General features: G+C 33.9%; 1 protein-coding gene across 1 annotated transcript in view; it reads right to left on the reverse strand.

Moving 5' to 3' along the window:
• Positions 1–17,519, reverse strand: part of PPP4R2 (protein phosphatase 4 regulatory subunit 2) — a 50,255-nt gene that overhangs the window by 13,428 nt on the left and 19,308 nt on the right. Inside the window, exon 3 of the mRNA XM_074344459.1 lies at positions 3,195–3,365. Coding sequence (XP_074200560.1) covers positions 3,195–3,365 — 171 coding nt within the window. The remainder of the gene's footprint in view (positions 1–3,194; positions 3,366–17,519) is intronic.

A 17,519-nucleotide genomic window follows, 5' to 3' on the forward strand; every position in this document is an offset into this window, starting at 1 on the left:
GAATGTTAAGTTATATTCTCTCTACTTCTCAGAATCTCTTTGTGTACCATTACAGGAATGAACTACTAGCTACAATTGGTTTCTGAAGTATATTCATGTTGTCTATGACAGAAAAAGGATTTTCATAAATGGCCCCAGTTTGAGTAAGCCCATAAACTTTTGTTCATTATAATCCCACATTGAGGGCAACAAATGCCTTTTAAATGACAATTCATCAAAGTTTCTAATTTCGTTAATTTTCAATTTTTGGTGTTTCTCACCTAAGAAAGTATAACTTTAGTTCTGGAGAGTAGCTATAATCCATCTTCTATAAAACTTTAAAGTTCAAAAATAATTTTTAAAGGACAAGAAAACATAAAATTTTTTAGAAAGAACTTAAGTATTCAACAATGTAATTCTATCTACTTACCATGCCCCATTAAACCAAAAATAGATACAGAAATGTGGTTTTATTCCTTTCATTCACTCATTCAATACCTGTTTGAGAACCTACTGTGTTCAGGCATTCACTGTTGTAGGCCTGGTAAGGAAAAGTCACCCCTGCTCTCCAAAATCTTACAGTTCAGGAAATCAAGCAAACGAATGAACAATTTCCACTTCAAAGAAAGAAAATTTATATGCTGACAATTCTAATTTTAGGAAACAGAAAGCTTTTCATGCTAGAATACTATGAAGCATTTAATATAGAGCTTTCACTAATTAAAAGCAAAAACAAAAACTAAATGAACTTACCAAAATCACCAAAAGAAAACCAAAGATACGAAACCACAATTCATAAAAGAGCCAATAAGAAAATGGATGTTCAATTTCACTTGCAATCAGAGAAATTCACGTACATACCCAGAAAAATATTGAAAAAATAAACTACCTGCATTTAGATACACACAGAAGCACAAATGAACACATTTTGTGAGGTCAATTTGGCAGTAACGTATGCATACACTATGACCTAGCAACTCCTTTTTTTCAAATTAAAAAAAAAAGAAGGCAATCTATACCCATATTCAACATACGACATTTATCAACACAAGAAGGTATGTACAAAGATGCTCACTACAAGCACAACTTGTAACAGCCAAAAAAATAAACGCCCACCACCAGTGGGAACAGAGAAAATGAATTATATAATCTGTTCATATAACAGAAAATAATGTAGCCATTTCAAATAAATAGACAAAGAAAAGACAAAGCTATACATGTACCGATATAAAGATTTCAAAGCTCTTCTAAAGGTAAAATACAAGTAGCATATAACATTATCCTACTTTCTCTTCTTTATATATATACCTAGGACAGTTGGGGATCTTTTTAAAACTACAAATGTACTTATGTCACTTTTACAATTTAAAAGATGATCTATTACAAATAGCGGGAGAGGTATACTCCCAAGGAGAAACCCTCAAATTAGAACTGAAAAAGAACAAAATGCTACTTCTACTCATCACTCTTCACAAAACATTTTTTCAAATGCAATTTATGTATATTCAAAATACAACAGTAAAACTGAAAAATACTATAGACATGTTTCAAAGTACCATGTATCACTATATAATGATAGACAAAAATGAGTAAATTAAAAATATTAATTTATCACTGATTAAGACTTGGATTCTGCTTAAGGAAAATAATTCAAAAACTACCTCTGAAAAATCAAATTAAAAAACATAAATTCAAAATATCTATAGTTCAAAGATGAAAAATGTTTTACAAGTGATTATGTTTAAGTATTTAGGCATTTAATTATCGTTCAAGTCATTTCAGCGGTAGGTCAATTACTTGTTTTACAAATTAAGAAATTATGAATATTTAGATTTAACACCTACATAACTATGTTTCATCCAACTTAATTTGAAAGAAATGGAAATGGCATTAGTAATTCAGAATCACCAGTGAAGTAGCTTCACATTCACAAAGCAGTAGTACAGTTTGCCTTATTTCACTGTAAGTCTTACTTTTAAATGACAGTCATAATTTACTGAAATAAAAGAAGAGTTACCATAACATCTAAGTATCTACCTCTGCACTGTTTAGAAATACCCCCAAGTATTCTTAATGCAAATTCAATTCAACAGTAATTATTAACATAAGTAACATACTTCTAATACACAGCACATGGCTTCATCTAGGCACGGGCTTTAAAAAAAATTAGTATTGATAAGAAAATATATGCAATATGGTTAAATAATTTTCAACAGCACAACAGAGTACACAGTGAAAATAAGTCTCCTACCCATCCCAAGTGTCCCAGGGCAGGTCAAAGGTAAGGCTTTAAACTGTCCCCAAATAAAAGTATTTCAGCAACATACCTAAAACCAAAGCTTAAAGATTTGATATTTTAAGCCAAACTGTTTATAAAAGCAGGGGAATGTGGCATGTAACAAAAGGTTAACTGAATTACACTATCTTGTTGCAAATCCCATGTGATTAAGTAGCTGAAGAAAAAAATGAGACCATTTATGCTACCTAAAAATATTCACAAATAAAAACTTCCCCTAAATGTGAATTCATGTTAACATATCCACAATTCATTAAATTAGATAGTCACCCAACACTACAAATTTTTAATGCCAATCTAAATACTGAACAACTTCACGAATAGTTCTTCCCTTCAATAAAGGGAACCCTAAAAACACAGTCTTAAGAAAGTATTTAAAATAACAGAGTATGACACACAGCAATATGTTTTCAAAGGTCAGTTCCATTTTTGTGGAGAGAAACTTTTCTGTGCAATGCTTTACAAAGGATTAAAATGGTTTCTTGTTGGAGGAAAAAGGTACTCCAAAAAAAAGTTTTTAAATAAAGAGTCATTAAGTAGAATCCTTTCATAAATTGTTATTTTTCATTAAAAAAAAAGTTATTTATATCAACAATATACAGGTTCTAAACAAAATATAAAGATGTATAATATCAAACATAAAATGGAAAGAAAATTTAAAAAATATTTTCTGATTCAAGTTTCCATTGTTATACACATTTAAAGTCTAAATGCCACTGAGCCATATAGGTGGTTCAAGTTTAAAAAAAAAATTTTTTAAGCCATATGTATTTTTGAATACTTGTAAGTTGGAAATCAATATACAAGACATAGAACTTATTCTAATGGATAATCAGTTATCAAACAAGACACATCAAAACAGAAAAATCTGTAATACTCTGCTAAAAATTAAACCTTTAAAGTAGTATTAAATGCATACCCATTAAATCCAGTGACAATTTTCAGTATTCTTTCCTTCATTTCATCAAAGGGAATATATTCGACATTAGGGTTGGGAGGACCTCTTGGTTCAGGAGCTGAAGTTCTGAAATCATCCATCACTTTCTCCAGTTTGAAAATAAAATAGCCTTTGAATTGGGACCACTGAATCCTATAAGCAAAAAAAAATTTTTTTTAATATACCATGTAGCTTTACAATTCTTCAGCATAAAGCACAAAAATACAGAATTTACCATGAAACTACACTAACAAAATTAAGATCTGGAAAAGTAGTAGTGAAAATATCTTTGTTCAGCAGCCTGCACCACACGTGATCAATCTGACTCACAAGTTCCAAGCTGGTTCTATCCAATTCTCCCAACACCTGACCCAAACAAAACCTAAATCTCAGACTAAAATCTTTAAAATTAACTACTCTGGCAGAAAGTTTACTAAATGCCATTTTCCATATATTTAAAACATTATTTTGTTTTGACTCTGTCCTTCACAACAAACCTAACCAGGGAATGTGTTACTGCCCACATTTAAAAACATGTTATTAGAAACTGGCCCAACTTTATTTTTATAATTTTAAGGGGACAAATCAGAATGACTTCATACCCTAAGCTCTTAATATCCAAGCTATAATACTTATGTAGACTAGTAAATGTTTCTTGTCTTTATCTTTAAGCAAAATAAACTTCAATCTCTCCTTTTTCTTTTACTTTCAACTAAAATTTTTAGTATTTTGTCATTTAAAAGGTATATATCATAGGATCTACCCAAGATATATCTTGCAAAGTAAAAATACATAACATCCTTAGGTATTTTCATATATGTTCATGAACTCAATATAAACATCTTTTTAACCCTGTCTCCTCATATTTTACCACTAACATAACATTTTGTGATACCTGCCTGAATAGCCTAAATTCAAGAATGCCATTTCTCTAAACACTACACTTGTTAGTGGGAGCAGATCTCTTACAGAGGAAAACTACCTAAGCAAGATAAGACTGCTCATCTGCAATCACTCTTCCATCCCATCCAGCAACCCTATAAAAACTAAGGCAGCAGTTCTCAAAGTGTGGCTCAAGAGATCAAAGCTATCTTCCTAAGAACAGAGTTGACTTTTTCACCGAGTTGACATTTGCAAAGACTGTAGGTGCAAAAACAGCAGTGGGTAAAAACGATGACACTTCTGCATAAATCAAGGCAGCAGTACCAAACTATATAGTAGTCATTATTGCCTTCTTTATCACCACAAACTCAGTTTTTAAAAACCTGTGTCACTTGAAAGTTAAATAGAACAAAACAAATTTACTAATTTAATTAAATCTCGACCTTTGAATACAAACACTACTTTAATAGCCTGTGTAACAAGATGAGATGTACATCTAAAGGACTTCTGCTGCATAACAAAATACTACGGACATCTCATGTAATTATAAGTTAAATATTGCTGCCAGCTATTTTTCATAGAAAGCCATCTTCACTTGAAAAAAATGTCACACAAATAACGCTAATTCAGAAAAGGAGAATTTGGTAGACCAGGAGAATTTGGTAGACATTTGATCAAATATGAATAAGTGAGTCTATCACTTCAAGAAAATCGACTGAAATATTTGTGGCCACTGATAAAATTTGAACTTCAAAATAAAAAATTTGAAGTCTAGCAATGTTTACTCCTCACCGTGAACCTGAAAGGTTCCTCATAAATTTCCAACACATTTTAAAACCTATCATTGTTGATATAAAAGATACTGCGTGACCCCTCCCCAAAAAAGTACAGGGAAGAAAAGAAACAGAACTTCATCAAAATAAAAAACTTGTGTATCAAAGTACACTATCAGCAAAGAGTGAAAAGGCAACCCCAAGAGTGGGAGAAACTATTTACAAATCATCTATCTGGTAAGATGTTAAATATCCAGCATACATAAAGAACTCCCACAACAAACAAACGAAACAACCCTGTTTAAAAATGGGCAAGGTACATAAATAGACATTTCTTCAAAGATATACATGTGGCCAACAAGCAAATGGAAATACGTTCAACATCACTAATCATTAGGGAAATGAGTATCAAAATCACAATAAGATAGAACTCCACATCCATTAAATTGATGGTTATCCACCCCCTACCCCCGAAAAAACCCCAAAACCAAACCAAACCAAACCACTACTGGCTGGAAAGGATATAGAGAAACTGAAACCCTCATGTATTGCTTGTGGGAACATAAAATGGTGGGGCCACTGTAGAAAACAGTATGCAGGATCCTCAAAAAAAGAAAAAAAAATCAAAGAATTACTATATGATCTAGCAATTCCATTCCTGGATACCCAAAAGATGTGAAAATAGAAACTCAATCAAATACTTATATGCAATGGTGGGAACTACCTCAATGTCCATCAACAGATAAATGGATACACAAAATGTGGTAGAGATATACAGATATATCTGTATCTATATATACACAATGGGATGTAGCCTTAAAGAGAAAGGAAATTCTGACACATACTACAACAATGATTAATCTTGAACACATTATGCTAAATGAAATAAGGCAGACACAAAAGAACGAATATTGTGATTCTATTTGTATGAGATACTTGGAATAGTCAAATCCAAAGAGCAGAAAGGCTCTTGCCAGGGGCTTGGAGAAGGGATGCGTGAGATGTTTAATGGGTACAGAGTTTCAGAAAACATATAAATGGCCAATAAGTCCATAAAAAAATGGTTAACACTGTTAGTCATTTAGCCATTAGACAAATGCACATCAAAACCACAAGACACCATTTCACACCCATGAAGGTTCTAATAAAAAATGACAGACAGTAACAAGTGTTGGGGAGGATGTAGGGCAACTGGAAACCTATACATTGTTGATGGGAATGCAGAAAGATGTAGCCATTTTGGAAAATAGTTTGGGTTGGCAGTTCCTCAAAAAGTTAAAAAAGAATTGATGTGTATGATACTATTGCATTCTGTTAAATGAGTAAATTATAAGGCAAATAAATTTTATTACTATTATTTTTAAAATTGGGTGAGGGTGATTAATTAAAGCTATGTGCATGATTACCTTTTCCCTCCTTTCCCTAGTCTATTATGGGAAGGGGATTTAATGTTTAACAAGCAGAGGCAGCACATTATAATTTATGACATGCCTAATATTAGTTTAAATAATATACAATTGTCAATGGTTACTAAAATTTATCTTTAGACTTCACTAGACTCCCTACAGGCATTTAATACATAAACACATCAGGGAAAATTAATGTAATAGGAGTCTTACACTTTTGATTTCTTAAATTAAGAATTCTTCTTGTAGTTTTAATAATCACCCACTAAGTCGTAACCCGTTTTACTAATTAGGATTTCCACATACACAGAGGTTTTTTTTTTTTAAACCCATCTTTCCATTAACTGCTTGCAAATCCACCCGTGACATCCAAACAACAACATACTAATGGGAATGGTGAGACAAGAAGTGATGGAAACTAGGTAAAGCAAACTAGGGGGAGCTTCAGACTCTATCTAGGTCAACTAGCTTCAGGTCAGACAGGAATTAAGTCCCATAAAATGAAATGAATTGTGTACAATTTATATTTTTAAGTTTAAAAGTATCAAGTAGTTACTCTAAATCAGATCTAAGAGATGTAATTTGAAAATTACTATGTCATATGTATGATTGAAGAAAAACACACTTCTATAAAATGTCAAAAGATAATGCTTTCTGATACAACACAACTATTTGGTAAAAACAAAAGCAAAAAACTTCCCTGAAAATTATGTAATTTGAACACAAAAACAAGCCATGAGTAAACCAACTAAAAATTTGGCAACAAAAATAATTTTCCTATGAATGTACTCATTGGATGAATAGAAACAAGGAAGAAAACCAAAAAACCCCTTATTTTTCAAATGAAAATTAAATTACTCTGAACAGATGCTCATGAAACAAAAACGTTTTCAACTTAAGGATCAATTCCTCCACGTTAAAACTTCCTCCCCAATTAAAATACATAGTCAGACTTTAAATCTGCTTTGCTAAAATTAACAAGAATTTACTGAAATTCATTACCCATTAATTTTTTTTTAAAGTTAACTTCACTTCCCTTCGCTTTTTTCTTCTCTTTCCCTTCCATTTTCCAATTTACGCAGTTTATCCTCTAGGAAGGCAAAACAATTCCTATCACTAATAAATATATCCTCCTACTAAACACCGTACTGACCTTTTTTCTCCATAGGAACTCAGAAGTTCACATTAAAACAAACATGTTTCCCTGACAATTATCAGGTTAAAGGTATTTTCAGAGGCTCAAGGGCAGAAAACCCATCCCTTATTTCCCAGCTGGTTCTAAAACATTTTAGTGGCCAATAGCCACAATCTCAACTTGTTGCCTCTTACAGTTCCAAATTCTATTAAGATTACTTTCTACTCAGCTTCATTGCTTTCCACATAAAATCAGTGCGAGAAACTAACACAGTAGGGCCCTAAGGGATAGCAGATACTGCACCATTTGTAAACAAGGGGGAATATGGAAACAATGAATTAATAAAAACAAAAAGACATTTAATGGGGCTGACTGTTGACAGAAGGTGACAGGCGTTGAATCAGGAGACTGTGTCACAGAATTCAGTCTTAGCTATGTGACTAGAGCAAAGACAAGTAAATTTAACCTGAATGGTGAAGTGAAAGATGGGCAAAAATAAGAATACAATTGATTACATAAAATCATGACAACATATTTAAGAACTAACTTTAAAATACAAATTACTAGCTTAGAAAACCTCTACAAGTGAGGTCCCAATCAGGACATTCCTTTTGTGTAAAAATACCTTATAATACATCATACTGTATTTTATCAATTAACTGAGCAAACATTAAAATGTATCAGTGGAAAAGAGAGCCCAGAAAAAGACCCATACATAAATAGAAACTTGATATATGAGAAAGGATAGACTTTTCAGTAGATAGTCCAAGAAATGACAGTAGTACTACTACCAAACTTCATTAGAGTTTAAAAATTTTAAAGATGTCTGTTTTTTCCTTTTCTAGTTATATAATTAGGATAGTCATTATAAAAATTACAAAACACAGAAACAAAATGAGAACTGTCCACAATGTGCCCAGTAATCATTACTAAAGTCCATTTTCTGGTACATTTTTCATTAATGTATATTTATTAATTAAAATTTGGCATCCTAGATTAATTCCCTACGTTTCCCCACCTCATTCACTGTGTGTATTTTGTCATGGGAAAGGAGTCTTTGAAAGTAAGATTTTAAAAATGTGTATCACATATTATGCCATTATTTAATAACCACTATCTTAAAAAAGAATGTAGGCTTGCTTCCTGTTCATTACAATTAGAAATAACTGTGGTTAATATCTCAATAATAAACTTTGTAGACATCTGTTTATTATCTTAGGATAGTGTCCTGTAAGTACAACTACTGAGGCAAACGTAAGAAGTATAAATATTAAGACTTTTGATACATATTTTCAAAAGCCCCTCAAGAAATGCTATACCACTTCATAGTGCTATCATTATAGAAATACCTATTTCATTCCACTATTACGTGCTTTCAAAACTCTTGTATATTTAATAGTACAAAAACACTTTAATTTGCCTTTCATTCATTGCTAGCGAAACTGATTATTTTTACCTATGTTTACTGGCCACAAGACACTTCTTTTGGTTTTGAATAGGTCCTTTGCAATCCCTTATTCTGGGGTTCCTCAATTTTGGCACCACTGACGTTGTAAGCCTGGTAATTCTGTCAGAGGGTGATGTCCCGTGAACTGTATATAGAAAGTTGAATGGCACCCCTGATCTCTACCTAGAAATCAGTAGTGGCCAACCCTCACTCCGCAAAAGGTTGTGGCAATAATAAACGTCTATAAATGTTCCCCTGGGAGACAAACAGCATCCCCAGTTAAAAACCACTGCCCTACTCCACCCCTTTAAAATGGTCTTTTTCTTACCCTCAAGGTATCATGGAAAAACAAAAATTACTACTAACACAGGTATGAACATAACTTTCAGGTTCTCATTTTGTACCGACTGCTGCAAAAATAAAAATTATTGTTTTTATATAAAGGTTGAAGTGACACTGAAACATCTATCTAATTGTTCCTATTTTGAAATTATCTTTGAAATGTTATACATTTCCTTGCTCAGAGACTCCTATCTGAGGATGGCATGGTACCTGCTCCAAAGCAGTAAAATTATGACACAAATTCTGAAGGGAAAGTATCTGCCACTAAAAGTGAATTTTTCAAATTAAGAGTGCTAAAATATCTGATGATTGTACACATAAAGGATCCAATCAGATGAAAAAGAAAGCTTCAACAGGTAACACTAACATTCAGATAGTAACTGCACTGTAAACCTGGGTTTCTTCTTGAGCAACTTGTATACTGATGATAAGGATTCTAACATGTCTGAAGAGTCAAGTTACATTCCTCCACTCAATCCATCTCTCTCTACCAATTAAAATAAAACCAGGACCCTTGAATTCTAAATTGGCTGTCTTCAGCTTGAGTCATACTATTAGAGGAGATGTATCTTTGGTTCATCTTTGTTTGGTTCAGCCGTCTATGCGGAAGGGAAGGGTTCATGTTGGTATTAATAAACTTGAGAATGATTTTCAATAAAGGGTCAAAAGTTAGCTAAGAGTTAAGCATAAATCAAGTTAATCAGAACACACTATTTCTTGAACTTTTTGTTTTAATTGGTAGGAAGATCTCAAAATATTAAAAATAGAACTACCAAGACAATAGAAGAATGGATCAAGAAATGTAGTGTATGTAAATAATGGAATATTATTCAGCTTTTAAAAAGACAGAATTCTGTCATTTGCTACAACATGAATGAACCTGGAGGGCATTATTCTATTCTAAGTGAAATAAGCCAGGCAGAGAAAGACAAATACTGCAAGGTGTGAGTGAAAAATATTGGGGGGGAGGGTATAGCTCAACTGGTAAAATGCATGCTTGCTTAGCATGCGTGAGGTCCTGGGTTCAACCCCCAGTATCTCCTCTAAAATTAAATAAATAAACCTAACTACCACTCCCACAAAATAAATAAAATAATTTAAAAAAAAAAAACCAAAGAAAAATATTGCCTGCCATATCAGTAAACAAAGGATGCTGCAGCCATCAAGTCATCAGCTACTGGGAACTCAGAATAGAGACAAGCAGACAGCCTGGCCTCTGCTGCCACCCGCAACAGTGAACCATGAGGGAACTCAGGATGGTAAAGAACTGATGGGCTAGGGATACTGGCTAGCATACCCACCTAGACAGCTAGTGGATGTCAAAGGAATGATATCAATGAGCCCAAACTTTTGTACCTTCCTACACATAGAAAAGCACTAAATTCCTTAACTTGAGATATCTAGTTTTCTTTATTAAACAGTATTCTTTTTAATGTTACAACTACCTGGCCTTTGCTGCAAAAACTCCTATATATCCTGGCTCCTCCCCTGGCATCCTCTCCCCTCTCTGAAGCAGTCTCTCAGAGATATCAGAGAGGCTATATCCCATGCTTAAGTCCTCAGAAATGTTCGTAGAATAAAACATAACTCTCAACTTTAACATTTTGCATTTTTTAAGTCATCAATGGCATCACTTGTATGTGCAATCTTAAAAAAAAAATCAAACTCATAGAAACAGAGAGCAGAAAAGTGGTGGCCAGGGGCTGGCAGTTAGGGAAACAGGGAGAGGCAGGTAAAGGGTACAAATGTGAAACTCTGAGATGAAGAAAGTCTGAGGATCTCATATATGACAAGATGACTACAGTTCATAACACTATTATATAACTGAGATTTGCTGAGAGTAGAGCTTAACAATTCTCATCCAAAATAAGTAAATATACAAATGTGAGATTGCAGATGTGCTAATTAACTAAATAGAAGGAATCCTTTCACAATATATATGTATATCAAATATACAATATATACTATATAGTATATCAAATATACATCAAAATATACAATATATATGAATATCAAACCACAACATACACTTCAACTATCTTAAAATTTGATTTGTCAATGATACCTTAACAAAGCTTGAGGGGAAAAAAGGAATGCACTGAGCTCAATAAAACGGTTAATGTTTCAGGGAGAAAAAAACTAGTGACAGTTATCAAGTAGGATTAGGATTTTTTTTTTAAGATGAAACAATTAGAGGAACAGAAATGTCTACTAAATCTTCTCAGTATCTGCATAATTCTGCACAAAAGTACTAATTCAATAATGGCACCATTTAGCACACTTTTTAGAAAAGAGGGTATACTCTTTAAGAAACAGAAAAGAAGCAAGCAATCAGCAAATCAGGGTAGCATGAGAAGTTCAAGGTCTAAATGACCAGAGTTCAAACAGATAAGGATGTAGAAAATGGAGAAAGAATCACCAATTACTTTAAATCAGAAACATTTCCCAAAACAGAAAATAACAACCACTGGCAAGGATGTAGAGAAACTGGAAGCCTTTGAGCACTGTTAGTGGAAATGTAAAATGGTACAGCCACTTGTAACAGTGCCTCAAATAGTTAAAACACAGAAATACAGTAAAATCCAGCAACTCCACTCCCAAGTATACACCCAAAAGAACTGGAGCAAGGACTCAGATACTTGATCACCAATGTTCAAAGCAACATGATCTATCTACAATAGCCAAAAAGTGGAAACAATCCAAATGTCCATTTACAGATGAATGGATAAACAAAATGGGATGTGTATATACATGTTTATGTGTGTGTATACATATATATAAAATAAATGTTCAGCCTTAAAAAAGGAAATTCTGACACATACTATAATATGGATGAATCTCAAAAATGTTATGCTAAGTGAAATATGCCAAGTTCACAGAGACAGAAAAGTACAATGGTAGTTGCCAGGGGCTGCGCACTTTCCAAGCAGATCTAGGAAGTACATACAAGCAACTGTTTTAGCAATAGGAGCATAGATTCATATTTGAACTACAACACATAAGAGTGATAGCAGCAAACACATTACCACTAATGACAGACACTGTTCTAAGCATTTTATACTCAGTCCTCACAACAACCCCATGAGTTAGGTAGTATTATTTCATCCTTTTTATTATCAATGCAAGGGGGTCACTGATGATTATTATGATTAGTCTGAATAATGAAGGTGGTGAGGAACAGTAAAAAGGTGATAGGATCAATGGACTGGAGATCCTGGTAGAGTCAAAGAATTTTTAGGGTAAGTGCAATACACTTAAATATCTTCTAGTTCATCCAGAACTATGTGTGTGTATATATATATATGTATATATATATATATATATATATATATATATATATATATGTATATATATATATGTATATATATATATATATATATATATATATAAAGACTAGGTAAGGTTTGACAAAGCTGAGTGATGTATAGTTGTTTTTTCCTTTCCTCTATTCTTATCTGTTAGCTAAAATACTGCATTTCTTTATTTTTTATTAAAGGAAGTAAGTTTTGTGAATGGGTGAAGAAGGGATATTGGGTAAATTAATTTTTTCCTTTCTCTGCAAAAGGGAATAGAGACGTTCTAGAAGTGCTCTTAGGCTGGAGAGATTGCCTCAAGTTGTTACTTATCTGTTACATGACAGTACATAAGATAAACCCAACCATCTTATCTAACGGAGGGCTTTCTCACAGTTTCAGTTCTTTCTTAACACCTGGAAAGCGATCTGTAAAGCTCTCAGCATATATACGGCATTACTCAGATTTTCTCCACATCCTGAGTTTCTTGAGGACAAACAGCCACTGAGTGCTTACTAGGTGTCAGCCGTCTGCTTACACTAATGTAATCCTCATAGTTCAGTGTTACCCCATTTTCACAGATGGGAAACACAGGGAGACTAGAGTTCTCTCTCTTAGGTCATACAAAGGAAAAAGTGGATGAACTAAAGTGGTGGATCACACTCCCTCATCTTAGTACCCAGGCATATGTTGTTTCCTCTCCCTAGAACAAGGACCTTTGTTTTCCTTTGTGTTCATCTTTTAACATACATACTAAGGGTCAGGAAAACTTTCTGACTCTGGGGTAGGTGTGCCCACTTAAAATATTTCATGATTGCTTCTATCATTATATGTATATTTTGTTATTTTTTGTTTAGATTGTGAATTCCCTGAAGGCAAGTAGACTCTCTTTTTATCTTTTCCTACTACAGAATAGCTTAGAGATGCATAACTGCATTGGCTTTTTTTGATGGAGGGGGGCTTATACTTTTCCTATAATTAAATTTATTGACTTAACTATGAATGTGGATTCTGAAGCCAAAATGCCTGGGTTGAGATCCAAAGTAAGGTTCAGGATATTCACCAAATAATTATTGAGCACTTATGCACAATATGTCAGACATATTATTGGTACTTGTGATATATTGGTGAACAAATATGTGTGAGCAATATATATCTCAAGTACCAATAACGTGTCTGAGGAGGTACACAAATGGAGAATCTGGAATGTAAATAGATGCATGAATAGTTTATAATAGGTGGGAATTCAGAGTGTGTGCATGAGCATACTAGTAAATGTGGGACTCTGGAAATTCAAGGTCATTAATAGTGAGAGTGAGGAAGAACTCAATGGGGGTTTGAGGAGAGAGAAAATGGGAAATCTGTAAGAGTCTGGGAGTGAATAAACTAGGGAAATAAACTATTAATTTGGTAGCATTAGTTGTGTACTTGAGACCAGCCAGCATGGCAGTGCATTTTTCTATAACTTTGTACCCATGTACGCTGCTGTATAGGCACAGATTTGGTGGGGGTTGTGTTTTACCCAGTAAGGTTGATTTGTGAGTACAGTGAAGCCATCTGTAAAGCTTAAACTCCTGTAATAGCCTACTGAGTGACTGCCCTAACGCCTCTGAATTAGACTCAAGCCCCTCAGGGCAAAGCTCGCATTTCTCTCTCTCTCTCTCTCTCTCTCTCTCTCTCTCTCTCTCTCTCTCGCTCTCGCTCTCGCTCTCGCTCTCGCTCTCGCTCTCGCTCTCTCTCGCTCTCTCGCTCTCTCGCTCTCTCGCTCTCTCTCGCTCTCTCTCGCTCAAAAATCATCAATAACTTGTCAAGTCTTTCTAAATGCAAAACCCTATGTATTAACTCTGATCTATCCCAAATTTACCTTCATAGCCCTACATTTCTCCTGACTATTTCTTTGCTCACTGTTCCTTTTAGATGGACTAAGCGTGTCTCTCACACTACAAAGCTCCCCCTAATCCTCCCAGCCGGAAATCAGCTTCTTACTCTAATGCTCCCAAAGCATTTTGAAACAACAATTGTATTTTTTGCCCCAGACCATAATTAAAGTTACTAGTTCTGTGTCTTTTTTTTTCCTTACAAGATCAGGTTAGGAATCTTAGGAGGCTAAGAATCATGCTACAAAATTTCTCTTTTGGGAGGGAACTGTCTTTGTCATGAAAACACTCTGATACTAATTTAACAAAAGCTACAGCTTTAAATCATGATTAAGCATTTCAGCAATTCAGAGAGGTTGGTAAGAACACCGAATTTCTCACAATAACAAAACAGGGGTTCACACCAACTTTATCTAGATCCTTATATAGGTCAAGGTAATTTCCTGCTGACATATAAGTCACAGTTGTAACTTCACAGCAGTTTTAAGACAACTTGAATACACTACCTGTATGATGAACTGGGGGTACTGTATATGCGTAAGTGGTGATTACAACATATATCAATGAGTTGGCTCCCCAGCTCATGGTTTTCACTTTCCTGGAAAAGGATATAATACAAGGATGGGCCTACAGTAGCCAGATGTTTCCCTGACCACACCATCTACTCCCCTGCTAAAACTGAATTAATCCTGGGTTAGGCCAATTAGACATTCTCCCCCCAAAATATGAAATAGGGATAGCCCAGAGACAGGAATTTATTGGAGCTAAGTTACCCCTTTGGCAGGGGAAGTAAGGAAGGATGGAAGGAAGGATGGAAGGAAGGATGGAAGGAAGGAAGGAAGGAAGGAAGGAAGGAAGGAAGGAAGGAAGGAAGGGAGGGAGGGAGGGAGGGAGGGAAGGAAGGGAGGGGGGAAGGAAGGGAGGAAGGGAGGGGGGAAGGAAGGGAGGGAGGGAGGGAGGGAGGGAGGAAGGGAGGGAGGGAGGGAGGGAGGGAGGAAAGCAACTTCTACTGCTGATGCCCTGAAATACCCCATCCTCATATCCCTGGCTTGGTGGTATAGCTTAATCTTTGATTCTAAGCACTGTCTCAATATCCTTCTAAAAAATCTTTCTCTTATTTTCTTTTGGGCTTACATGAACTAAAAGCAGTTTGTGATTCTTGCAAGCAAAAGTTTTCAATTAATTTGATGCTTCCAAAAAGCTAAAGATTCTTTCAGGATTAAATCTTTAATGCTCTAGTTCAAGCAGAAATCTGAGCTGTGAAAAAAGTCTCTTCTGGGTATCAAATTTGCTTTTCCTTAAAAAAAAAAATTCAAAAACAACTTAAAAGTTTCTTATATTTTAGTATTTAAAATGCTGTGACACTAGTAAATTAATTCAAGTCTGAGTGCACCTTCACAAGTGAGCCATTTGAATATTTGGTCTAGCAGAATACTCACAGTATTCAGAGAATTGGGGTTTTAAATCTCTCTGCAGGTATGTCAAAGATTGTGTATACACACTGATAATCTCTTTTACGACGTATCACTTAATGGCCATCTTCTTCTTTATGAGAACTCTATCCTTGACTATAGTTCAGTGAATTTTATCTTTTTTTCCAGTATAAATACCTTGGCCCTTCAAAATACATAAATGCTCCTGCATCAGCCCTAAAGCTTGATGTTCCTACATTACAAATGAGATTTGAATTTATAAAATGTATGTTATTTATAAAGTTGAAAGACTAAAGACTGTACATTTCAACCAATCATATCTATGAAGTTTCTTTTTAATGTGAATTTTCCTCACCTTTTAAAAGTGGAAAAAAGGTAATTAATTGCCTAAAGTCAGTGAAATTACAAATTTAGAAAAATTAAGCTACAAATGGTGAAACTTTGTAATTCAGGAAGAAAAAGCATTCAAACTGAATTCTAAAAAGCAAAGTTGATCCAATTATATTTGTAAAGAGCTACTGGCATTTTTTTTTTCAAGTATGCCTGAAAAATCTGAACTTAATTCCTTAGAACACAAAGGTTTGATCAAGTATACTTTAGCTTTTTCTGAAGACTTTTTTTTAAAGCTAGTTACTAACTAAATTCTCACTTCCCTTTTTATTTTACTGAGAGCATATAAATATTAAATAAATTTGGGGGCACAGGAATGGGAGTGACTGTTACTTCTTTTATGAAATAGTGCACTGTTCAAACTGTTCTGAATAAGGTATAATATCCTACTCTTATAATTAAAAAATACATTTAAAAACTCAGCCACATTTCTTAATTATCACATCAAGACCAAATCTGATGGAGAAATCAAAAGCTTCACAGATAAACAAAAGATAAAATTTTCAGCACCACCAGCTTTACAACAAATGTTAAAGGAACTTCTCTAGTCATCAAACTATAAGAAAAGAGAACAAAAAGAGGGGAAAAAAAAGACCTACACATGAATACTATGGCAGTTTGGGGTTTTTTAGGTTCCATAAAATCCTGGAACTGTTTGTTCTAGTTCTGTGATGAATGTCGTGAGTATTTTCACAGAGGTTACACTGGATCTGTAGAGTGCTTTGGGTAGTACGGCCATTTTGATAAGGTTGATTCTTCCAATCCAAGAGCACAAGATATCTTTCCATTTCTTTGTATCATCTTCAATTTCCTTCATCAGTGTTTTACAATTTTCATAGTACAGGTAACCTCCTCGGTTAAGTTTATTTCTAGGTATTTTGTTGTTTTTGATGCAATGGAAATGTTTATGCCAGTTATAAAATTCTGGTTTTTGAAGTGGAAAAAAAAAAGTGAATGAAGGGCCTCAAATGGCAAAATATCCTTCTTTCTTATGGATGAGTTGTATTCCATTACATATATGCGACATCTCCTTTATCTATTCATCTATTGATGCACACTTAGGATGCTTCTATATCTTGGCAATTATAAATAATGTTGCTGTTAATAGTGGGGTGTATGTATCTTTTTTAATTAATTCTTATTTTGTGGTTGGCTTTATTCCTTTGATAACTATGTAAGTTTAAAAAGCTAAAGCTCTAAATGTTCTTAGAAACAATGGACAGTACATATATGTAAATTTTAAAAATATGTGCAGTATATTGTGTATATGTATTTACATGCAATACATTATGTATGTGTAGTCAAACTAACAATTCTACCTAATAAAAC

The sequence above is a fragment of the Camelus bactrianus genome, chromosome 17, assembly GCF_048773025.1.
Source record: "Camelus bactrianus isolate YW-2024 breed Bactrian camel chromosome 17, ASM4877302v1, whole genome shotgun sequence".
NCBI lineage: Eukaryota > Metazoa > Chordata > Mammalia > Artiodactyla > Camelidae > Camelus > Camelus bactrianus.